The 26,733-nt window shown below is 40.3% G+C and overlaps 1 protein-coding gene across 1 annotated transcript; it reads right to left on the bottom strand.

The window, feature by feature from the left end:
• Window positions 1-20,426: 20,426 nt before the first annotated feature.
• LOC109733504 (uncharacterized) lies at window positions 20,427-21,335 on the bottom strand. Its single transcript, XM_020292725.1, has 2 exons — window positions 21,178-21,335; window positions 20,427-21,075 (listed from the first exon to the last, which is right to left on the bottom strand). The coding sequence occupies exons 1-2, from the start codon at window positions 21,333-21,335 to the stop codon at window positions 20,427-20,429; spliced, it is 807 nt and encodes a 268-aa protein (XP_020148314.1).
• Window positions 21,336-26,733: the final 5,398 nt, after the last annotated feature.

Raw genomic sequence — 26,733 nt, forward strand, 5'->3', positions numbered from 1 at the left:
ACGGCACGTCCATTATTATATTGATGCGCTAAGATCTTAGCAAGTTCTTGTACGCAATCGCCGAAATTTATCTTCCATTTTATTGTTAAGCACTTATTTGGTAAAAATTTAATAACTTACCAAAAGGAAATATATTTTTATTTTGGTAAGTTAATAAAACATAAGACAATTGGTTCTATTTTAGGGAGAATGGATGGGAGAAAAATCAGAGATGAGAGAAAAAAATCAAAGAGGCGAAGTAAAGAGTGGAACATATATAAGGAAGATTGGACGCAAGAGATGTGAAATGAGAACCTTACATTCTTTTTAAGTAGTAGAGATTTTGGTAAGTTCATAGAACATGAGACAATTGATTCTATTGTGGGGAGAATGGATGGGAGAAAATCAGAGATGCGAGAAAAAAAATCAAAGAGAAGAAGGAAAGAGTGGAACGTATATAAGGAAGGTTGAACGGAAGAGAGGTGAAATGGGAACCTTACATTCTTTTTAAGTAAGTAGAGATAGAGATATAGATTTACCCCGCAAAAAAAGTAGAGATAGAGATTTGTTTGGGTCTAATGGCTTTGCCTCTTTCTTGAATCCCAAGCCACCTTTCTCTATGTAATTTTGGTGGAGACTCAAGATGGTACCGTGACTAACGGGCACAAATCGGTCGGCCCATTTGGCCCCATGCAATGTTCGTTCGTTTGAGCTTTTTTCGTTTGTTCCTGCTGAGTTCCTTTTTTTGGTTTTCTGGTTTTGCTCGGTTTTTATTTTCAATATTTAGCAAAAAAAAATAAATAACGTGAACCAATTTTGAAAAGTGAACAAATTTTTGAGAATTCGAACAATTTTGAAAACCTGAAAACAGATTCTAAAAAGTGTGACCATTTTTTGAAACTGTGAGAAAAAAATTGAAAGTGATTTTTTAAACTTGGACAATTTTTGGAACCATGAAAAACAATTAAAATAGGTGAACAAATTATTAAATGCCAAATAGACTTCGAATTCCGAATAAAATTTTGAATACTGAACAAATTTTAAAAAATTAGAATTTTTGCAAATAAGAACAAAATTGTTAAATATGTGAACATTTTATGAATTGGTGACCAAATTTCAAAACCAGTTCTCTTTAAATGGCGAACAAATTTGAAAAAGTTAATGTGAAAATTGAAAAAGTGAGCAAATGTGAATTTTTTTTAAAATTGCAGACAAATTTTTAATTCCTATCATTTTTTTAAAAAAATGAACAAAAAAATTCAAACTTGAACAAAATTTGAAGTACATGAACAATATTTTTGATAAAAGTAACCAGTTTTTGAAATTGCAAATAAAGTATGAAGACTGTGAACAATTTTTGAAATAATGAATTGTTTTTGGAATTGTTAATATTTTTTGAAAAACTAAATAAAATTTTGAATTATGAACATTTTTGGAAATTTCAAATTTATGAAACCAAAAATAAAGAAAAACACGAAAACAAATTGGAAAAATAAAAAAAGGAAAAGGAAAAAAGAAAAGACTACAAAATTAATTAGATAATAGGAAAACGAGAAAACCTGGTAAAAACAGGAAAAAAACCCGTTTCATGGAACCTTCTAGAAGGTTTCCAGAACCAACCAAGAACAAAAGCAACAACCATTACTCGCTAGTGCCCTTTAAACTATGAGATCCTTAATTAAAGGGTACACCTTGTAAAGGTCACTTCACCCTATCTTTGGTATTGACAAATGAGTGGAAAAGACAAAATTGGCCCTTTAGCCAAAGTTCAGCATAAAACGAACTCATTTTCAAAATATGCCCGCACCTAGGGCGACATGCTAGACTACATTATTGGGCTTTATTATTCACTTTGCCTATCCTAAAACCCATCCTATGAGCATGCGCGCCCCAGTCGGGGGTGCTATGCAGAAGACTGATACATCTCCAACGTATCTATAATTTCTGATTGCTCCATGCTATATTATCTACTGTTTTGGACATTATTGGGCTTTATTATTCACTTTTATATTATTTTTGGGACTAACCTATTAACCGGAGGCCCAGCCCAGAATTGCTGTTTTTTGACTATTTTAGAGTTTCGCAGAAAAGGAATATCAAACGGAGTCCAAACGGAATGAAACCTTCGGGAACGTGATTTTTAGGAAGAATATGATCCAGGAGACTTGGACCCTACGTCAAGAAACAAAGGAGGAGGCCACAAGGTAGGAGGCGTGCCTACCCCCCACCCCCCAGGGCGCGCCCTCCACCCTCGTGGGCCCCCTGTTGCTCCACCGACGTACTCCTTCCTCCTATATATACCTACGTACCCCCAAACGATCAGACACGGAGCCAAAAACCTAATTCCACCGCCGCAACCTTCTGTACCCACAAGATCCCATCTTGGGGCCTGTTCCGGAGCTCCGCCGAAGGGGGCATCCATCATGGAGGGCTTCTACATCAACACCATAGCCTCTCCGATGAAGTGTGAGTAGTTTACTTCAGACCTTCGGGTCCATAGTTAGTAGCTAGATGGCTTCTTCTCTCTTTTTGGATCTCAATACAATGTTCTCCCCCTCTCTCGTGGAGATCTATTCGATGCAATCTTCTTTTGCGTGTGTTTGTTGAGACCGATGAATTGTGGATTTATGATCAAGTTTATCTATGAACAATATTTGAATCTTCTCTGAATTCTTTTATGTATGATTGGTTATCTTTGCAAGTCTCTTCGAATTATCAGTTTGGTTTGGCCTACTAGATTGATCTTTCTTGCAATGGGAGAAGTGCTTAGCTTTGGGTTCAATCTTGCGGTGTCCTTTCCTAGTGACAGTAGGGGCAGCAAGGCACGTATTGTATTGTTGCCATCGAGGATAATAAGATGGGGTTTTTATCATATTGCATGAATTTATCCCTCTACATCATGTCATCTTGCTTAAGGCGTTACTTTGTTTTCATGAACTTAATACTCTAGATGCATGCTGGATAGCGGTCGATGAGTGGAGTAATAGTAGTTGATGCAGGCAGGAGTCGGTCTACTTGTCTCGGACGTGATGCCTATATACATGATCATACCTAGGTATTCTCATAACTATGCTCAATTCTGTCAATTGCTCAACAGTAATTCGTTCACCCACCGTAAAATACTTATGCTCTTGAGAGAAGCCACTAGTGAAACCTATGGCCCCCGGGTCTATCTTCATCATATTAACCTATGGCCCAAACGATCAGATACAGAGCCAAAAACCTAATTCCACCGCCGCAACCTTCTGTACCCACGAGATCCCATCTTGGGGCCTGTTCCGGAGCTCCCCCGGAGGGGGCATCCATCACGGAGGGCTTCTACATCAACACCATAGCCTCTCCGATGATGTGTGAGTAGTTTACCTCAGACCTTCGGGTCCATAGTTAGTAGCTAGATGGCTTCTTCTCTCTTTTTGGATCTCAATACAATGTTCTCCCCCTCTCTCGTGGAGATCTATTCGATGTAATCTTCTTTTGCGGGGTGTTTGTTGAGACCGATGAATTGTGGGTTTATGATCAAGTTTATCTATGAACAATATTTGAATCTTCTGAATTCTTTTATGTATGATTGGTTATCTTTGCAAGTCTCTTCGAATTATCAGTTTGGTTTGGCCTACTAGATTGATCTTTCTTGCAATGGGAGAAGTGCTTAGCTTTGGGTTCAATCTTGCGGTGCCCTTTCCCAGTGACAGTAGGGGCAGCAAGGCACGTATTGTATTGTTGCCATCGAGGATAACAAGATGGGGTTTTTTATCATATTGCATGAATTTATCCCTCTACATCATGTCATCTTGCTTAAGGCGTTACTCTGTTTTCATGAACTTAATACTCTAGATGCATGCTGGATAGCGGTCGATGAGTGGAGTAATAGTAGTAGATGCATGCTGGATAATTCATACACATGTTCAATTCAGTAGCATAGGAGTACAAACTTATAATCACATGGCTACAAAAGTCTTGCTTTCTAGCCTCTTTATACGCACACATCACATGTTCTTTTTGATTTCCCTTGTATTGGTTTGCCTTTTATTTTTACCATACAACACGCTCGCGCGCGCGCGCGCGCACACACACGTAACATATTAGTACTACCGATCACCTTTTCTGTTTGCCTTAGGTGATCCCTTATACATACATTTACTTTTGGCTCTTCCAATCTATAACTACTCCATTGTTTTAAGTTCATGTGTCGGTGACAACTAATATATTCATTGATGCTTCCAATTATCTTCATTATGGTCCTGCCCAACTTATTTTTACTGTAGAACCACTTCATCTACGTATGGGATCGATGTTGTGTACATCCTTCCAAACTTCATTTCATCTTTTATTCTTCTTAATATATGTCTTATCTATCTCCATCCAACGTTGTGAACTCCATCAATGATAATAAATTTATGCATGGTTTTTCTCGGCTCCCTTGTCCCTCGAACTATCGTCGTACTCTTTTGTTATACTGTCAAACCCTTTTTTACCAATGCATGAAATGCGTATTTTGCCATCGACGGAAGCAATCTATGAGTTGATGCATGTGAGACATATTACTATTTTCCTGAAGCACTACATATTGAATATTTTGTAGTGGAAAGCAAAGCCCTCATGTTACTACAGTATATATTTCACATTTCAGTTTTATATTTGGCTGATTTTCTTAATGATCATCTAATTCCAGGAATTATGGTTGTATTCGTGCAGAAATTGATATTACAGTTTTTCTCTCGTTGGATTTGCACATGTTTTTTGTCCGACATGATCATATGTTTTAATTCGAGGGGAATGAAAGTGAATCGCTGATTTTATTTATACTTTTTATGCTCATATCTATGGGTTAAATTTTATAGTTAACTCTTACCAATGAACATTATATAATGGAAAATGATTTATTTTTATTATTTCGAATCTCATATATAAATTATGAGTGCTATTTCTGTCCATCTATTAAGAAACACATATAGTGTTTAAGAATGATCTGGCTCAGAACTTTAATCAATCATGACAAACTGTTTGTATATTTATTTTAGAATAAATTCTTTGGTGGCCTCTCATTATATACATGTTCATTGACATTTTTTTTTTGAGCCGGCCCTTTCTAATTTCTATGATATATCAGGTGTTGTTGAAGTTAATGTTTTTGAGTCCTCACAAAAAAAATTAATGTTTTCACGTGTTGGCATTAGATGCACCCAAACCTATGGGATTAGTATGGCTCCTGCAAAAAAGAATGGCTTATGCATGTACACGTGAAATGCGTTATGTGTTAACCTTTGGAGTATATTTCCTTGTACTTGATTTATGCATAAATGATTATTTTTTCTTGGAAGAGACCTGCACATGCATGTATTCTAAAAAAATGTGTACATGGTACGGTTTATACACGTTTCCCGTTTTTCAGTCGGCACATGTTTCCTTTTTGTGCTGTACACGTGCTTCCTCCCATATCTACATGTTTCTTTTTTAAAACATGTAACGTTTTTCTTTTTGAGTTGGCACGTGTTTCCTACATGTTTCCTTTTTAACATGTCCTGTTTCTCTTGTACTTGTCCGTATTGTACTCAGCTTGCACGTGATAACGTAGACTTTTTTTTAGAATACATGCCTCCTTCTTTGCATGTACAATACATTTTTTTTTGCTGACATTCAATACATGAGGTTGCAAACGTGTAGGTCTCCTCTTATACGTCCCCTTGTCTGCACGTGACAACTTCCTATGTTCCAAAAAGACATATATAATAATATTTGTATGTAACGCTTATATCTTTAAATCTTAGCCGTTAATCTCTAAAATTAATGGTTGATATAATTTAAATTATGTGGATGAACGTGGTGTCTTATTTGTCTTTCGTCTTAATTATATAATAGATAGATTTTTGATTGCTCCATGCTATATTATCTATTGTTTTGGATATTATTGGGCTTTATTATTCATTTTTATATTATTTTTGGGAGTAACCTATTAACCAGAGGCCCAGCCCAGAATTGCTGTTTTTTGCCTATTTCAGAGTTTCGCAGAAAAGGAATATCAAAAGGAGTCCAAACGGAATGAAACCTTCGGGAACGTGATTTTTAGGAAGAATATGATCCAGGAGACTTGGACCCTACGTCAAGAAACAAAGGAGGAGGCCACGAGGTAGGGGGCGTGCCTACCCCCCAGGGCGCGCCCTCCACCCTCCTGGGCCCCCCTGTTGCTCCACCGACGTACTCCTTCCTCCTATATATACCTACGTACCCCAAACGATCAGATACGGAGCCAAAAACCTAATTCCACCGCCACAACCTTCTGTACCCATGAGATCCCATCTTGGGGTCTGTTCCGGAGCTCCCCCGGAGGGGGCATCCATCACTGCGGGCTTCTACATCAACACCATAGCCTCTCCGATGAAGTGTGAGTAGTTTACTTCAGACCTTCGGGTCCATAGTTAGTAGCTAGATGGCTTCTTCTCTCTTTTTGGATCTCAATACAATGTTCTCCCCCTCTCTCGTGGAGATCTATTCGATGTAATCTTCTTTTGCGGGGTGTTTGTTGAGACCGATGAATTGTGGGTTTATGATCAAGTTTATCTATGAACAATATTTGAATCTTCTCTGAATTCTTTTATGTATGATTGGTTATCTTTGCAAGTCTCTTCGAATTATCAGTTTGGTTTGGCCTACTAGATTGATCTTTCTTGCAATGGGAGAAGTGCTTAGCTTTGGGTTCAATCTTGCGGTGTCCTTTCCTAGTGACAGTAGGGGCAGCAAGGCACGTATTGTATTGTTGCCATCGAGGATAATAAGATGGGGTTTTTATCATATTGCATGAATTTATCCCTCTACATCATGTCATCTTGCTTAAGGCGTTACTTTGTTTTCATGAACTTAATACTCTAGATGCATGCTGGATAGCGGTCGATGAGTGGAGTAATAGTAGTTGATGCAGGCAGGAGTCGGTCTACTTGTCTCGGACGTGATGCCTATATACATGATCATACCTAGGTATTCTCATAACTATGCTCAATTCTGTCAATTGCTCAACAGTAATTCGTTCACCCACCGTAAAATACTTATGCTCTTGAGAGAAGCCACTAGTGAAACCTATGGCCCCCGGGTCTATCTTCATCATATTAATCTCCAACACTTAGTTATTTCCTTATTTTTTACTTTGGTTTTATTTTACTTTGCTTCTTTATCACAAAAATACCAAAAATATTATCCTATCATATCTATCAGATCTCACTCTCGTAAGTGACCGTGAAGGGATTGACAACCCCTTATCGCGTTGGTTGCGAAGATTTATTTGTTTTGTGTAGGTACGAGGGACTCGCGCGTAGCCTCCTACTGGATTGATAACTTGGTTCTCAAAAACTGAGGGAAATACTTACGCTACTTTGCTGCATCACCCTTTCCTCTTCAAGGGAAAACCAACGCAGTGCTCAAGAGGTAGCAAGAAGGATTTCTGGCACCGTTGCCGGGGAGGTCTACGCAAAAGTCAACATACCAAGTACCCATCACAATCCCTTATCTCCCGCATTACATTATTTGCCATTTGCCTCTCGTTTTCCTCTCCCCCACTTCACCCTTGCCGTTTTATTCGCCCTCTCTTTTCCGTTCGCCTTTTTTTTCGCTTGCTTCTTGTTTGCTCGTGTGTTGGATTGCTTATTTGTCACGATGGCTCAAGATAATACCAAATTATGTGACTTTACCAATACCAACAATAATGATTTGCTTAGCACTCCGATTGCTCCTCTTACCAATACTGAATCTTGTGAAATCAATGCTGCTTTGTTGAATCTTGTCATGAAAGATCAATTCGCCGGCCTTCCTAGTGAAGATGCCGCTACTCATCTAAATAGCTTCGTTGATTTGTGTGATATGCAAAAGAAGAAAGATGTTGACAATGATATTGTTAAATTAAAGCTATTTCCTTTTTCGCTTAGAGATCGTGCTAAAGCTTGGTTTTCGTCTTTGCCTAAAAATAGTATTGATTCTTGGAACAAGTGCAAAAATGCTTTTATCTCTAAGTATTTTTCTCCCGCTAAGATCATCTCTCTTAGAAACGATATTATGAATTTTAAGCAACTTGATCATGAACATGTTGCACAAGCTTGGGAGAGGATGAAATTAATGATATGTAATTTCCCTACTCATGGTTTGAATTTATGGATGATTATACAAAAATTTTATGCCGGATTGAATTTTGCTTCTAGAAATCTTTTAGATTCGGCCGCGGGAGGCACTTTTATGGAAATCACTTTAGGAGAAGCTACTAAACTCCTAGATAATATTATGGTTAATTATTCTCAATGGCACACTGAAAGATCTACTAACAAAAAAGTGCATGCAATAGAAGAAATTAATGTTTTGAGTGGAAAGATGGACGAACTTATGTTGCTACTAAGAGTGTTTCTTCTGATCCTAATGATATGCCTTTGTCTACTTTGATTGAGAATAATAATGAATCTATGGATGTGAATTTTGTTGGTAGGAATAATTTCGATCTGGCTCAGAACTTTAATCAATCATGACAAACTGTTTGTATATTTATTTTAGAATAAATTCTTTGGTGGCCTCTCATTATATACATGTTCATTGACATTTCTAAATTTTTTTAGCCGGCCCTTTCTAATTTCTATGATATATCAGGTGTTCTTGAAGTTAATGTTTTTGAGTCCTCGCAAAAAAAAGTTAATGTTTTCACGTGTTGGCATTAGATGCACCCAACCCTATGGGATTAGTATGGCTCCTGCAAAAAAGAATGGCTTATGCATGTACACGTGAAATGCGTTATGTGTTAACCTTTGGAGTATATTTCCTTGTACTTGATTTATGCATGAAATTTTTTTTCTTGGAAGAGACCTGCACATGCATGTATTCTAAAAAAATGTGTACATGGTACGGTTTATACATGTTTCCCTTTTTCAGTCGGCACATGTTTGCTTTTTCTGCTGTACACGTGCTTCCTCCCATATCTACATGTTTCTTTTTTAAAACATGTAACGTTTTTCTTTTTGAGTTGGCACGTGTTTCCTGCATGTTTCCTTTTTAACATGTCCTGTTTCTCTTGTACTTGTCCGTATTGGACTTTTTTCTTTTAGAATTTTTGGGAATCTGTCCGTGTTGGACTCAGCTTGCACGTGATAACGTAGACTTTTTTTTAGAATACATGCCTCCTTATTTGCATGTACAATACATGTTTTTTTTCTGAGATTCAATACATGAGGTTGCAAACGTGTAGGTCTCCTCTTATACGTCCCCTTGTCTGCACGTGACAACTTCCTATGTTCCAAAAAGACATATACATAATATTTGTATGTAACGCTTATATCTTTAAATCTTAGCCGTTAATCTCTAAAATTAATGGTTGATATAATTTAAATTATGTGGATGAACGTGGTGTCTTATTTGTCTTTCGTCTTAATTATATAATAGATAGATTTTTGATTGCTCCATGCTATATTATCTACTGTTTTAGACATTATTGGGCTTTATTATTCTTTTTATATTATTTTGGGGACCAACCTATTAACCGGAGGCCCAGCCTAGAATTGTTGTTTTTTGCCTATTTCGGAGTTTCGCAGAAAAGGAATATCAAAGGGAGTCCAAATGGAATGAAACCTTCGGGAACGTGATTTTTAGGAAGAATATGATCCAGGAGACTTGGACCCTACGTCAAGAAACAAAGGAGGAGGCCACGAGGTAGGGGGCGCGCCTACCCCCCTGGGCGCGCCCTCCACCCTCCTGGGCGCCCTGTTGCTCCACCGATGTACTCCTTCCTCCTATATATACCTACGTACCCCCAAACGATCAGATACAGAGCCAAAAACCTAATTCCACCGCCGCAACCTTCTGTACCCACGAGATCCCATCTTGGGGCCTGTTCCGGAGCTCCCCCGGAGGGGGCATCCATCACGGAGGGCTTCTACATCAACACCATAGCCTCTCCGATGATGTGTGAGTAGTTTACCTCAGACCTTCGGGTCCATAGTTAGTAGCTAGATGGCTTCTTCTCTCTTTTTGGATCTCAATACAATGTTCTCCCCCTCTCTCGTGGAGATCTATTCGATTTAATCTTCTTTTGCGGTGTGTTTGTTGAGACCGATGAATTGTGGGTTTATGATCAAGTTTATCTATGAACAATATTTGAATCTTCTGAATTCTTTTATGTATGATTGGTTATCTTTGCAAGTCTCTTCGAATTATCAGTTTGGTTTGGCCTACTAGATTGATCTTTCTTGCAATGGGAGAAGTGCTTAGCTTTGGGTTTAATCTTGCGGTGTCCTTTCCCAGTGAAAGTAGGGGCAGCAAGGCACGTATTGGATTGTTGCCATCGAGGATAACAAGATGGGGTTTTTATCATATTGCATGAGTTTATCCCTCTACATCATGTCATCTTGCTTAAGGTGTTACTCTGTTCTTATGAACTTAATACTCTAGATGCATGCTGGATAGCGGTGGATGTGTGGAGTAATAGTAGTAGATGCAGGCAGGAGTCGGTCTACTTGTCTCGGACGTGATGCCTATATACATGATCATACCTAGATATTCTCATAACTATGCTCAATTCTGTCAATTGCTCAACAGTAATTTGTTCACCCACCGTAAATACTTATGCTCTTGAGAGAAGCGACTAGTGAAACCTATGGCCCCCGGGTCTATTTTCCATCTTATTAATCTTCCAACACTTAGCTATTTTTATTTCCTTTTATTTTACTTTGCATCTTTATTATAAAAATACCAAAAATATTATCTTATCATATCTATCAGATCTCACTCTCGTAAGTGACCGTGTAGGGATTGATAACCCCTTATCGCTTTGGTTGCGAGGATTTATTTGTTTGTGTAGGTGCGAGGGACTCGTGCGTGGCCTCCTACTGGATTGATACCTTGGTTCTCAAAAACTGAGGGAAATACTTACGCTACTTTGCTGCATCACCCTTTCCTCTTCAAGGGAAAACCAATGCAATGCTCAAGAGGTAGGAAGAAGGATTTCTGGCGCCTTTGCCGGGGAGTCTACGCAAAAGTCAACATACCAAGTACCCATCACAAACCCTTATCTCCCGCATTACATTCTTTGCCATTTGCCTCTCGTTTTCCTCTCCCCCACTTCACCCTTGCCGTTTTATTCGCCCTCTCTTTTCCGTTCGCCTCTTTTCCATTTGCTTGTCGTTATGGCTAGTCCCCTATCTTCTCCATTGTCTCCCGAAAATGAAGTTCTTAATTTTAAGCAAAGGGAGGGAGAAAATCTAAAAGACGCTTGGTATAGAATTTGCAATGCTCAAAATAGATCTACCAGGAAGCAATCTACTTCCGTTCTTCTTCGCAATTTTTATGTAGGCGCTACTCCTTGGTACAGATATATCCTTGATACCATTACCGGAGGGAATTTCTTGGGTAGCCATACTTTTGATTCTTATAATGCTATGATAGATTTGTTTGGCTCACCACCTCTTTTGGTTAATGGAACTATGTTAACTTTGGAGCATGTAATGCAAAGACTTGAAATTATTGAAAATAAAGTTGCTACCGTAGAGTTAATTGAAAATTTGGATAAAAAGATCCACAATCAAATTACCCAATATGGATCTAAGGTAGGAGTTACTTTGAAAAATATTAAAGAGAAGGAACCCATAGTTAATGAAAGAATAAATCAGGATTCCACTAGAATCGATAAACTCGAGGGTATCATTACCAACTTGGGAACCGATTTTTCTTCCGTAAAGAATACTCCAATTCCTCCAACTAAAATTTCCAAGCTTATGTATGTTCCTAAAAACAAGGGTGAATCCTCTAGTAAGGAAACTGTGGATCTCAAATCTATAAGTATTCATCCCAATCTTTTTGCTATCATTAAGGAACCATTTGCTACAAATGAATTTTTCGATTTTGTGCCTAGGAGTTTGATAATTAATAAAAAGAAATAAACTCCTAAGGGTGATAGATGTCTTATTAAAGAGTTTCCTACCAATATGGCAGTACCTAGATCTATCCTTGCTTTTATGCCTAGCTAGGGGCGTTAAACGATAGCGCTTGTTGGGAGGCAACCCAATTTTATTTTTAGTTTTTTGCTTTTTGCTTCTGTTTAGGAATAAATATTTGATCTAGCCTCTGGTTAGATGTGTTTTTATGTTTTAATTAGTTTTTGTGCCAAGTTAAACCTATAGGATCTTCTTGGATGATAGTTATTTGATCTTGCTGTAAATTCCAGAAACTTTCTGTTCACGAAAACAATTGTTAAAAATCACCAGAACGTGATAAAATATTGATTCCAATTGCTTCTGATCAATAAACAAATTGTATAGGTGGTCCTATTTTGGCTGAATTTGTGGAGTTCCAGAAGTTTGCGTTAGTTACAGATTACTACAGACTGTTCTGTTTTTGACAGATTCTGTTTTTCCTGTGTTGTTTGCTTATTTTGATGAATCTATGGCTAGTAAAATAGTTTATAAACCATAGAGAAGTTGGAATACAGTAGGTTTAACACCAATATAAATAAATAATGAGTTCATTACAGTACCTTGAAGTGGTGTTTTGTTTTCTTTCGCTAACGGAGCTCACGAGAATTTTTCATAAGTTTTGTGTTGTGAAGTTTTCAAGTTTTGGGTAAAAGATTTGATGGATTATGGAACAAGGAGTGGCAAGAGCCTAAGCTTGGGGATGCCCAAGTCACCCCAAGATAGTCTAAGTACACCTAAAAGCCAAAGCTTGGGGATGCCCTGGAAGGCATCCCCTCTTTCGTCTACTTCCATCGGTAACTTTACTTGGAGCTATATTTTTATTCACCACATGATGTGTGTTTTGCTTGGAGCATCTTGTATGATTTGAGTCTTTGCTTTTTAGTTTACCACAATCATCCTTGCTGTACACACCTTTTGAGAGAAACACACATGATTCGGAAATTATTAGAATACTCTATGTGCTTCACTTATATCTTTTGAGTTATATAGTTTTTGCTCTAGCACTTCACTTATATCTTTTAGAGCACGGTGGTGGATTTGTTTTATAGAAACTATTGATCTCTCATGCTTCACTTAGATTATTTTGAGAGTCTTAAATAGCATGGTAATTTGCTTAAATAATCCTAATATGCTAGGTATTCAAGACTAGTAAAACCTTTCTTATGAGTGTGTTGAATACTAAGAGAAGTTTGATGCTTGATGATTGTTTTGAGACATGGAGGTAGTGATATCAAAGTTGTGCTAGTTGAGTAGTTGTGAATTTGAGAAATACTTGTGTTGAAGTTTGCAAGTCCAGTAGCATGCACGTATGGTAAACGTTATGTAACAAATTTGAAACATGAGGTGTTCTTTGAGTGTCTTCCTTATCAGTGGCGGTCGGGGATGAGCGATGGTCTTTTCCTACCAATCTATCCCCCTAGGAGCATGCGCGTAGTGCTTGGTTTTTGATGAATTGTAGATTTTTGCAATAAGTATGTGAGTTCTTTATGACTAATGTTGAGTCCATGGATTATACGCACTCTCACCTTTCCATCATTGCTAGCCTCTTCGGTACCGTGCATTGCCCTTTCTCACATTGAGAGTTGGTGCAAACTTTGTCGGTGCATCCAAACCCCATGATATGATACGCTCTTTCACACATAAACCTCCTTATATCTTCCTCAAAACAGCCACCATACCTACCTATTATGGCATTTCCATAGCCATTCCGAGATATATTGCCATGCAACTTTCCACCATTCCGTTTATCATGACACGTTCATCATTGTCATATTGCTTTGCATGATCATGTAGTTGACATCGTATTTGTGGCAAAGCCACCATTCATAATTTTCATACATGTCACTCTTGGTTCATTTCCCATCCCGGTACACCGCCGGAGGCATTCATATAGAGTCATACTTTGTTCTAGTATCGAGTTGTAATCATTGAGTTGTAAATAAATAGAAGTGTGATGATCATCATTTAATAGAGCATTGTCCCAATAAAAAAAGAAGAAGAGAAAGGCCAAATAAAAAAAGGAAGGCAAAAAAAAAAAGAAATAAAAAGGGGCAATGCTACTATCCTTTTTTCCACACTTGTGCTTCAAAGTAGCACCATAATCTTCATGATAGAGAGTCTTTTGTTTTGTCACTTTCATATAGTAGTGGGAATTTTTCATTATAGAACTTGGCTTGAATATTCCAACAATGGGCCTCCTCAAGTGCCCTAGGTCTTCGTGAGCAAGCAAGTTGGATGCACACCCACTTAGTTTCTTTTGTTGAGCTTTCATACATTTATAGCTCTAGTGCATCCGTTGCATGGCAATCCCTACTCCTTGCATTAACATCAATCGATGGGCATTTCCATAGCTCATTGATTAGCCTCGTTGATGTGAGACTTTCTCCTTTTTTGTCTTCTCCACATAACCCCCATCATTATATTCTATTCCACCCATAGTGCTATATCCATGGCTCACACTCATATATTGCGTGAAAGTTGAAAAAGTTTGAGATTACTAAAGTATGAAACAATTGCTTGGCTTGTCATCGGGGTTGTGATGATGAGAGCATTCTTGTGTGACGAAAATGGAGCATGACTAAACTATATGATTTTGTAGGGATGAACTTTCTTTGGCCATGTTATTTTGAGAAGACATAATTGTTTAGTTAGTATGCTTGAAGTATTATTATTTTTATGTCAATATTGAACTTTTATTTTGAATCTTTCGGATCTGAATATTCATACCACAATTAAGAAGAATTACATTGAAATTATGCCAAGTAGCATTCCACATCAAAAATTCTGTTTTTATCATTTACCTACTCGAGGACGAGCAGGAATTAAGCTTGGGGATGCTGATACGTCTCCAACGTATCTATAATGTTTTATTGCTCCATGCTATATTATATTCTGTTTTGGACATTATTGGGCTTTATTATACACTTTTATATTATTTTTGGGACTAACCTATTAACCGGAGGCCCAGCCCAGAATTGTTGTTTTCTGCCTATTTCAGAGTTTCGCAGAAAAAGAATATCAAACGGAGTCCAAACGGAATGAAACCTTCGGGAACGTGATTTTCGGAACGAACGTGATCCAGAGGACTTGGACCCTACGTCAAGGCATCAACCAGGAAGCCATGAGGTCGGGGGCGCGCCTACCCCCCCCCCCAGGCATGCCCTCCACCCTCGTGGGCCCCCTGTTGCTCCACCGACGTACTCCTTCCTCCTATATATACCTACGTACCCCCAAACTACCATATACGGAGCCAAAAACCTAATTCCATCGCCGCAACCTTCTGTACCCGTGAGATCCCATCTTGGGGCCTGTTCCGGAGCTCCGACAGAGGGGACATCGATCACGGAGGGCTTCTACATCAACACCATAGCCTCTCCGATGATGTGTGAGTAGTTTACCTCAGACCTTCAGGTCCATAGTTATTAGCTAGATGGCTTCTTCTCTCTTTTTGGATCAAAATACAATGTTCTCCCCCTCTCTCGGTGAGATCTATTCGATGTAATCTTATTTTGCGGTGTGTTTGTTGGGACCGCTGAATTGTGGGTTTATGATCAAGTTTATCTATGAACAATATTTGAATCTTCTAAATTCTTTTATGTATGATTGGTTATCTTTGCAAGTCTCTCGAATTATCAGTTTGGTTTGGCCTACTAGATTGATCTTTCTTACAATGGGAGAAGTGCTTAGCTTTGGGTTCAATCTTGCGGTGTCCATTCCCAGTGACAGTAGGGGCAGCAAGGCACGTATTGTATTGTTGCCATCGAGGATAACAAGATGGGGTTTATATCATATTGCATGAGTTTATCCCTCTACATCATGTCATCTTGCTTAAAGCGTTACTCTGTTCTTATGAACTTAATACTCTAGATGCATGCTGGATAGCAGTCGATGTGTGGAGTAATAGTAGTAGATGCAGGCAGGAGTCGGTCTACTTGTCTCGGACGTGATGCCTACATACATGATCATACCTAGATATTCTCATAACTATGCTCAATTCTGTCAATTGCTCAACAGTAATTTGTTCACCCACCGTAAATACTTATGCTGTTGAGAGAAGCCACTAGTGAAACCCATGGCCCCCGGGTCTATTTTTCATCATATTAATCTTCCAACACTTAGCTATTTTTATTGCCTTTTATTTTACTTTGCATCTTTATCATAAAAATACCAAAAATATTATCTTATCATATCTATCAGATCTCACTCTCGTAAGTGACCGTGTAGGGATTGACAACCCCTTATCGCGTTGGTTGAGAGGATTTATTTGTTTGTGTAGGTGCGAGGGACTCGTGCGTGGCCTCCTACTGGATTGATACCTTGGTTCTCAAAAACTTAGGGAAATACTTACGCTACTTTGCTGCATCACCCTTTCCTCTTCAAGGGAAAACTAACGCAGTGCTCAAGAGGTAGCAAGCAGCAACTTGCTTACCGTTCTTCTTGAAGTTCCCCTTCTTCCCTTTTCCCTTTTTCTTGAAACTATTGGTTTTGTTAATCATCAACACTTGATGCTATTTCTTGATTTCTACCTTCGTCGATTTCAGCATCGCGAAGAGCTCAGGAATTACTTTCGTCATCCCTTGCATATTATAGTTCATCACGAAGTTCTAGTAACTTGGAGATAGTGACTAGAGAACTTTGTCAATTACTATCTTATCTGGAAGGTTAACTCCCACTTGATTCAAGCAATTGTAGTACCCAGACAATCTGAGCACATGCTCATTGGTTGAGCTATTCTCCTCCATCTTGTAGGCAAAGTACTGTCAGAGGTCTCATACCTCTTGATACGGGCATGAGTATGAAATACCAAATTCAACTCTTGGAACATCTTATATGTTCCGTGGCATTCAAAACATTTTTGAAGTCCTAGTTCTAAGCCGTAAAGCATGGTGCACTAAACTATCAAGTAGTAGCTTTTGTCAAAACGTTCATAACGTCTGCATCTGCTCCTGCAATAGGTCTATCACCTAATGGTGCATCAAGGACATAATTATTCTGTGCAGCAATGAGGCAAATCCTCATATCACGGACCAAGTCCGCATCATTGCTACTATCATCTTTCAATAAACAAATTGTATAGGTAGTTATCATACCGAGCTTTTGTCAGAACATTCAAAACGTCTGCATCTGCTCCTGCAATAGTTCTGTCACCTATCGGTGCATCAAGGACATAATACTTCTGTGCAGCAATGAGGATAATCCTCATATCACGGATCCAATCCGCATCATTGCTACTAACATCTTTCAACATATTTTTCTCTAGGAACATATAAAAATTAAACCATGTCCGATTATCACGTGAGATGGAGTAGTTTCAATGGTGAACATCACTATGTTGATCATATCTACTATATGATTCACGCTCGACCTTTCGGTCTCAGTGTTCCGAGGCCATATCTGCATATGCTAGGCTCGTCAAGTTTAACCCGAGTATTCTGCATGTGCAAAACTGGCTTGCACCCGTTGTATGTGAACTTAGAGCTTATCACACCCGATCATCACGTGGTGTCTCAGCACGAAGAACTATCGCAACGGTGCATACTCAGGGAGAACACTTATACCTTGAAATTTTAGTAAGGGATCATCTCATAATGCTACCGTCGTACTAAGCAAAATAAGATGCATAAAAGATAAACATCACATGCAATCATAAAATATGTGACATGATATGGCCATCATCATCTTGTGCCTTTGATCCTCCAAAGCATCGTCATGATCTCCATCGTCACCGGCATGACACCATGATCTCCATCATCTTGATCTATATCAACGTGTCGTCACATGGTCGTCTCGCCAATTATTGCTTTTGCAACTATTGCTATCGTATAGCGATAAAGTAAAGCAATTATATGGCGCTTGCATCTTGTGCAATAAAGAGACAACCATAAGGCTCCTGCCAGTTGCCGATAACTTTAACAAAACATGATCATCTCATACAACAATTTATATCTCATCACATCTTGACCATATCACATCACAACATGCCCTGCAAAAACAAGTTAGACGTCCTCTACTTTGTTGTTGCAAGTTTTACGTGGCTGCTACGGTCTAAGCAAGAACCGTTCTTACCTACGCATCAAAACCACAACGGTTTTTCATCAAGTATGTGATGTTTTAACCTTCAACAAGGACCGGGCGTAGCCACACTCGATTCAACTAAAGTTGGAGAAACTGACACCCGCCAGCCACCTGTGTGCGAAGCACCTCGGTAGAACCAGTCTCGCGTAAGCGTACGCGTAATGTCGGTCCGGGCCGCTTCATCCAACAATACCGCCGAATCAAACTATGACATGCTGGTAAGCAGTATGACTATTATCGCCCACAACTCATTTGTGTTCTACTCGTGCATATCACATCTACGCATAAACCTAGCTCGGATGCCACTGTAGGGGAACGCAGTAATTTCAAAAAAATTCCTACGCACACGCAAGATCATGGTGATGCATCGCAACGAGCGGGAGAGTGTTGTCTACGTACCCTCGTAGACCGTAAGCAGAAGCGTTATGACAACGCGGTTGATGTAGTCGTACGTTTTCATGATCCGGCCGATCCTAGTACCGAACGCACGGCGCCTCCGAGTTCAGCACACGTTCAGCTCGATGACGTCCCTCGTACTCTTGATCCAGTTGAGGCCGAGGGAGAGTTCCGTCAGCACGACGGCATGGTGACGGTGATGATGATGTTACCGGCGCAGGGCTTCGCCCAAGCACTACAACGATATGACCAAGGTGTGTAACTGTGGAGGGGGGCACCACACACGTCTAAGAAATCAACTTGTGTGTCTATAGGGTGCCCCCTGGCCACGTATATAAAGGATGGAGGGAGAAGGAGGCCGGCCCTCATAGGGTGCGCCCAAAGTGTGGAGTCCTACTATGACTCCCTGGTCCTAGTAGGATTCCACCTCCCACATGGAATAGAAAAATGGGAAGGGAGAAGGAGAAGGAAGGAAGGGGGCGCCCCACTTCCCTAGTCCAATTCGGACCCTTCCATGGGGAAGGGGCTCAGCCACCCATGAGGCCTTTCTCTCCTTTCCCGTATGGCCCATTAAGGCCCAATACGAATTCCCGTAACTCTCCGGTACTCCAAAAAATACCCGAATCACTCGGAACCTTTCCGATGTCCGAATATAGCCTTCCAATATATCGATCTTTACGTATCGACCATTTCGAGACTCCTCGTCATGTCCATGATCTCATCCGGGACTCCGAACTATCTTCGGTCATCAAATCACATAACTCTTTAATACAAATCGGCATCAAACGTTAAGTGTGCGGACCCTACGGGTTCGAGAACTATGTAGACATGACCGAGACACATCTCGAGTCAATAACCAATAGCGGAACCTGGATGCTCATATTGGCTCCCACATATTCTACGAAGATCTTTATCGGTCAAACTGCATAACAACATACGTTGTTCCCTTTGTCATCGGTATGTTACTTGCCCGAGATTCGATCATCGGTATCTCAATACCTAGTTCAATCTCGTTACCGGCAAGTCTCTTTACTCGTTCTATAATGCATCATCCCGCAACTAACTCATTAGTCACATTGCTTGCAAGGCTTATAGTGATGTGCATTACCGAGAGGGCCCAGAGATACCTCTCCGACATTCGGAGTGACAAATCCTAATCTCGATCTATGCCAACTCAAGAAACACCATCGGAGACACATGTGGAGCATCTTTATAATCACCCAGTTACGTTGTGACGTTTGATAGCACACAAGGTGTTCCTCCGGTATTCGGGAGTTGCATAATCTCATAGTCTGAGGAACATGTATAAGTCATGAAGAAAGCAGTAGCAATGAAACTGTAACGATCATAATGCTAAGCTAACGAATGGGTCTTGTCCATCACATCATTTTCTAATGATGTGATCCCGTTCATCAAATGACAACACATGTCTATGGCTAGGAAACTTAACCATCTTTGATTAACGAGCTAGTCAAGTAGAGGCATACTAGGGACACTCTGTTTTGTCTATGTATTCACACATGTATCAAGTTTCCGGTTAATACAATTCTAGCATGAATAATAAACATTTATCATGAAATAAGGAAATAAATAATAACTTTATTATTACCTCTAGGGCATATTTCCTTCAATTCGGGCCATTTAGATTGGTCTAGTTAGGGGTGAAATCTTGCAACCCAGGTATTTTTGACCGCATCGATCGAATGCTCTTACAATCTTACATTGTTCCTATTGACACTCAAATTTCTAGTGCGAGATGCCACCATCAAGTGGGAGCACGGGAGATGATACAACGTAGGCCTCTCGCATGAGCACGCGCCCCTCTTAAGATAAACCTTGAACGAGCCACATCCATATGGCACACCGTCACACGACATTCCACCGTGCTCATCAACTTGGTAAATTAATTCTATGTTATCAAAGGACCGGATATTGTGTGAATCCGCCTTCCTTGCTTGGTATTCCATCCAATCATTGACCTTTGGTGGATACTTGTACATCTTTTTGGCCTTGTTTTTCCTGGATATCAACTTGGCCATTTCCTCACTATACTTCTGAAAATGGACATTCAACTTCTGAAATGTATATATACTCTACTATTGCTGTCACCAGCAATGCACAGATACCCTTTAGCACCATGTTGAAACATTTAGCCATGTTGTTTGTCATGTCACCATACCTCACTCCTTCGTTGTCGAGAGCCCGTGCCCACTTTCCTTTATCGGCAAGGTTCCTATTTAGGAAATCTTTGCCACCATTGTTTGCTTTGGCATACACTTTGTCCCACAATTTCTCAAAATGTCTAGTGGTGAATGTGAGACAACAATCCTGGAGAAGGTCAGATAATTCCTTGTCTCCACATGCTTGGTAAAATTTGGACACAAAATATCTCATGCACCACCTATGGTGCACGCGAGGATGTCCTGGAATGTCAATCTCCACTGCATTGAGTATCCCTGGATGGCGGTCCGAGATGATGCAGACCTCTCTTTGAGGTCCAATCACCTTGATCCTCACTACATGAAGAAACCACTCCCAGTTGGAGTTGTTCTCCGCCGATACCAAAGTGAAAGCCAATGGAACCAATTTGTCACCCCCATCATTTCTAGCAACGATGATCAACAATGTGCCTTTGAAATAGCCGGTAAGAAATGTGCCATCCACGGACATAATCGGCCTACAATGCTTGAAGGCCCTAATGCATGGCTCAAAAGTCCAGAATGCACGTCCAAATATTGGTACAGTTGCATCATTTTATATCCTTGTTCTCACGCCATCTAGCTCCACCACATAGTACACGCTCGGATTTTCTGCTGCCATCGCTTTCAACACCATCGCGAGGCAGTTATATGATTCTTCCCAACCACCATACAATATGTCAAAGGCGGCTTGCTTGGCCTTCCATGACTTCCCGTACTTCACCATGTACCCAAAGGCCTCCTTCGCCATCTCCATCAACGCCCTAATGGGATAAGTCGGGAGTATCTTTATGGACGGTGAAAATCGATATGCAACGAATTTGGAGGTCAATTGACGGTGATCATCCTTTACATTAGCATTATCAATATTCTTGCTGCTACATCAGTGTTGAAACATGGAATTTGTAATCTTCCATTGCGGCTCGCCTTTAACACATCTGGCACAGATAACCCAAGGGCAATGATTCTTGTGTTCCTCACATTTGAACACATAATGCAATTTGGAGTTTGATTTGTCCACAAAGAATGGTCGATGAAACTTGACTGCCTAGTCCTTGACCCATATTTGAAGTTCTACCAAGCTTTAAAATATTGTTCTGTCACTAACACCATACACACTTGCCCCGATATCTCTCTTTGAAGTTAACCTTGGTGCAATAATTTTACTTGTGCCACCATCAACAATCGCCTTATCGGCTAGGCAGAGATCACAGAACAATGATGTATCGTGACCCCGGCCTATTACCTTCTTGAAAGCATTGTCTTCTTTAGCCGTCAAACCATCCTCATCTATTTCTTCATCCGGGCCTTCGTCCTCCGAGTCCCCGCATGGGACCATTGTATGGAATGCCATGGTCCATGTCCTCTTTCATGCAATTTTCCTCCACATCGCCATCATAATGGTCACGAAGATAAGTCTCCGATTCATCACCCTCAAACTCATCACCATCCATGTGCAAGTCTTGATTATTAAGTTGATCATTTAGGACGAGGCTCAAAGGTTGGGTCAATGGAGGTTGGCTCATTGATGTGTCACATACACATCTGGATTGACATGTGTCGAATCTCGAACCGGGCTTCTAACATCACATGAAGATGCGCACGAATTCAAATCAGTGTGCAACCGAGAAACAACAACCTTTTGTGTCAAATAACTCAAATGATTTATCGTGTGGGGCCAACACACTCTCCTTATATGCTTCCCAATGAAACCCGGAGTCAAGAGGCATTATCTTCCAATGAATATGTTGCTCATACCCAACACTATACCTTTCAATTAAGTCTACTCTATCGCTTTCTTCCATCCTATTCAACCTTCTTTGAAGCTCAACCACAACCTCCTCAAGGATAGGACTTGTGGGAAACATCATCACTACCGGCTTCGTCTTCGGGTCACCATACTCCGTGTCTCCCTTCTCAAAGGAGACAAAGTCCACATGATGCACATTCACGATCCTCACCATCTAAAATCATAAAAACCAAAATGCATCAATGAAGATTGCAAAAGTGGATGACCTAGGGTTTCCCCAAATTGCCACGATGCGGAGATTTCAACCACCAAAAATAGGAGGAATGAGGGAGAATAACTTGAGGGGACGAAGGGGAGGATAAATTAGCGATTTTGGAGCTCTGATCCGCGAAATTTAGTGGGCATTAGGGAGGGGCATGAATGGGGCGGCCGGGGGTAGAAAGGGGGGAGAGAGCGGTCTGCCTGTTTTGTTGATTCAAGGGGCATGGCACCCTGGTCTAGGGTGCCGCGCACCCACGGTGACCAGTATGGCGCCCATGAACAGGGCGTCATATAGTCTAGCATGGCGGCCCGGGTGCGGGAGTCATGCAGGAAGGGCCATTTTGTGAAATATTTTGAAAGTGGGTTCTTTTGTGCTAAACTTTGGCCAAAGGGCCAGTTTTGTCGTTTTTCATGACAAATGACACATTGCATGTGTGCCACTCATCGCAATCTGAAAGTTTTCTCACTTTCTTGAAGATTCATTTTTTTCCAAAACGTTTATCTCTTGAATCAAGTGTCCAAATCACGATCCATTTTCATCCTTGGATTTCTCACATCGAGATCTTTGAAACTAGATCCCATGTTAATAAGTTTTGATGAAAAGATTGGAAATAAGAAAACAGAAACTGGAAAACAAAAGACAAAAGGACGTAACTATAAAACACACAACCGAAAAAACCGAAAACCAAGAACACAGTTGTGCATTTTCACTATTTTTTTTATGCACAACTGTGCCTTTTTCCTTCTAGAGAAGCATAAGTTGTGATTTTTAATTTTCGGGAATCACATGTGTGCTTCTTGTAGAAGCACATGCTGTGCTTTCCCCTTTTTAGGGTGGAAGCAGGCTGTGTTTTTTTTTCCTTTTTGGCAAGCACAGTTCTACTTCTAGTGGAAGCACAGGCTGTGGTTTTCCCTTTCTTGGGAAGCACAATTGTGTTTTTCTCGTAAAACACTGCTTATCGAAAAAAATCTTCAAAATCTAGAAAAAAAGCAAAATCGAAAAGCTAAAAAAACCAAAAACAAAAATAAAAAGTAAAAATGCAGAGGGGGTGCCCACAATGTGACATGTGATGGCGGCTGGGCGCTCGACTTGGTGTGCTCCCAGACCAAAAATACAACCCTTGCGGGAACCCCTCCAAGGCTAAGTGTTAGTTAGTTGCTCCCTTTAAACTAACAACAACTTCAGTTGAAAAACCTTTTTTTAACTAACAACAACAGGTGATGGAATAAAGTACAACCAGTAAAGTTAGCAACCCCCTCAATACTATTTGTCGCGTCGGTCGGCCCAACTAGCTACTTTTCCAGTTTTTTCTCTTCTTTTATTCTGTTTTTTGTTTTTTCTACCTTCCCATTTTTGGTATTTCCATTCTTTTTCCATTTTATATTTTCCTTTATTTATTTTTCCATTTTTATATTTTCCTTTCTTTTTTATTTTCATTTTGTTTTACTTTTCAATTTTCCTTTTTTCTTCTGCATTTTGCGAACATCTTTTCAATTCATGAAATTTTCCTAATCCTGAATATTTTTGAAATCATTAATATTTTCCGAATTAAAGAACATTTTTATCAAATTGGCAACCTTTTTAAATTTTGTGACATATAATCGCGGATATTTTTTAAATCGTGAACATTTTTTTACCAATCGGCAAACATTTTTGAATGGTGAACATTATTTTTAAACTTGATAATATTGTTTTTGAATCGATTATTTTGAATCAATGAACTTTTTCTAAATTTGGTTTTTTTTAATTCATGATTTTTTTTTGTTTGACGAACATTACTTAGAAAATGCATGCGCATGTTTTGAATTCCTCCCATTTTTTGATCCGGTGAAGATTTTTTGAGTCGATGAACTCTTCTGTACTTGACAAACATTTTTTGAATTTGGAGAACATTTTTTAAATATTACGTGTATATTCTTAATTTGCTACCATTTTCTCAACTTCACTATTAGTTTTGAAATCCACCAAAACTATTTTTTTATTTCCTTAACACTATTTTTCGGAATCATGAACATTTTTTGAATGTGCGAACATTTGTTTAAAAAACAGTATTTGTTTTTAATCCATCAACTTTTTATGAATTCTTGAAGAATTTTTCGAAATTCAGATTTTTTTGAAAAAATTTGGAACTTTTGAAATACCTAATATTTGAAAAGAAGAAGAAAACATAAAATGAAAAAAATGCAAAAAATAGAAATAAAAAAATAGAGGACTATCCGCCCCGTGCATGGGCCGGCTCATTAGGTTTCGTATGGGACGGTAGGTGCATGTTTGCTCATTCTCCAGCGTGTAGTGCGCTAAATAGGAGGTCCCTAGAAATTGGCACCAAACACCGCAAAAGCGGCGAGGCCCATACATAGCCCCGCACATGCTTCGAAAGGCGTGTCCACCATTGCCGCCTCTGTCTCGCTTTAGCCTCCTCCTTCTCCCTTGGCAACGCGACACGCTCGCCTCACCCTCCCTCCTCGACGTCAGCACCACGTTGATCCAATGCACCGTGAGCTTACCTGTTATGTCCCCCCTAATTCAGGCTCCCCTTACCACTCCGATTCGTTGCGCTTGTGTTAGCCGTGGCTGCAGGCGTAGGGATATATCCCGACCCAACAATCCGCCCACCTTCCGTTGCATGACGTGCGGAATTCGTTTCTGGTACGGACAAGGATCCTACATATTTTATGTCTAGGATGGTTGTTCTGTGTAGTAGGGTGGAGAATTCGGTTTCTATCGACAGTGGCGTTTTGGCACATGGGAGCATATGCTCTTGGATTTTAAAATGTGTTTTAAACATATTTTGAAATGTCACAAAATTCTGACAAAATGATTCTCGCGTACATCTCGACATTCTACGTGCATACAAACTCATTTCGTGGAAAACCGAAAACTTTTGTGTCACATGCAAAAAAACAAAATTTAGTGTTAAAAAGGGTTTTTCATGAGACATTTTTTTGTCTTTTTTACACAAGTCGTATAACATGTCGAGTTTTCACGAAACTGGGCATGCGCACATACAATGTTGAGATGTGCGCGTCAAATTTGTGTTCGGAATTTGTTGACATTTTCAAATATATTTTTCGATGGCAGGAGCATATGCTCCCACGTGCCAAAGTGAATTTCTGGTTTCTATCGAGATTTTTGAGCCAATAAAATTCACACTTTGTCGAAAAAGATATCCAACTCAGTTAAAGTTTCCACTTGTCGAAATGATGTTACTTTGTTACTACTCCATTGTTGGGGAACGTAGCAGAAATTCAAAATTTTCTACGCATCACCAAGATCAATCTATGGAGTAATCTAGCAACAAGGGGAAGGGGAGTGCATCTACATACCATTGTAGATCGCGAGCGGAAGCGTTCAAGAGAATGGGGTTGATGGAGTCGTACTCGTCATGATCCAAATCACCGATGATCCTAGCGCCGAACGGACGGCACCTCCGCGTTCAACACACGTACGGAGCAGCGACGTCTCCTCCTTCTTGATCCAGCAAGGGGGGAGGAGAGGTTGATGGAGATCCAGCAGCACGACGGCGTGGTGGTGGAAGTAGCGGGGATCCCAGTAGGGCTTCGGCAAGCACTAACGGGAGGGAGAGGTGTCACGGGAGGGAGAGGGAGGCGCCAGGGGCTAGGATATTGCTGCCCTCCCTCCCCCCCACTATATATAGGGCCAAGGGAGAGGGGGGGCGCAGCCTTGGCCCTTCCTCCAGGAAGGGTGCGGCCAGGGAGGAGTCCTTCCTCCCCAAGGCACCTCGGAGGTGCCTTCCCCCTTTAGGACTCTCCGTTTTTCTTATCTCTTGGCGCATGGGCCTCTTGGGGCTGGTGCCCTTGGCCCATATAGGCCAAGGCGCACCCCCTACAGCCCATGTGGCCCCCCCGGGGCTGGTGGACCCCCTTGGCGGACCCCCGGAGCCCTTTCGGCACTCCCGGTACAATACCGATAAAGTGCGAAACTTTTCCGGCGACCAAAATAAGACTTCCCATATATAAATCTTTACCTCCGGACCATTCCAGAACTCCTCGTGACGTCCGGGATCTCATCTGGGACTCCGAACAACTTTCGGGTTACCGCATACTAATATCTCTATAACCCTAGCGTCACCGAACCTTAAGTGTGTAGACCCTACGGGTTCGGGAGACACGCAGACATGAC

This window comes from Aegilops tauschii, chromosome 3 (genome assembly GCF_002575655.3).
Source record: "Aegilops tauschii subsp. strangulata cultivar AL8/78 chromosome 3, Aet v6.0, whole genome shotgun sequence".
Taxonomy (NCBI): domain Eukaryota; kingdom Viridiplantae; phylum Streptophyta; class Magnoliopsida; order Poales; family Poaceae; genus Aegilops; species Aegilops tauschii.

Excerpts from the sequence above, each read along its gene's own strand:
- LOC109733504 (XM_020292725.1), bottom strand. The coding sequence starts at position 21,335 with ATGGAGATGGCGAAGGAGGCCTTTGGGTACATGGTGAAGTACGGGAAG. Across the intron at positions 21,076-21,177 it reads GCAGCAGAAAATCCGAGCGT|GGCCTTCAAGCATTGTAGGC; the intron begins GTACTATGTGGT and ends GCCATGCATTAG.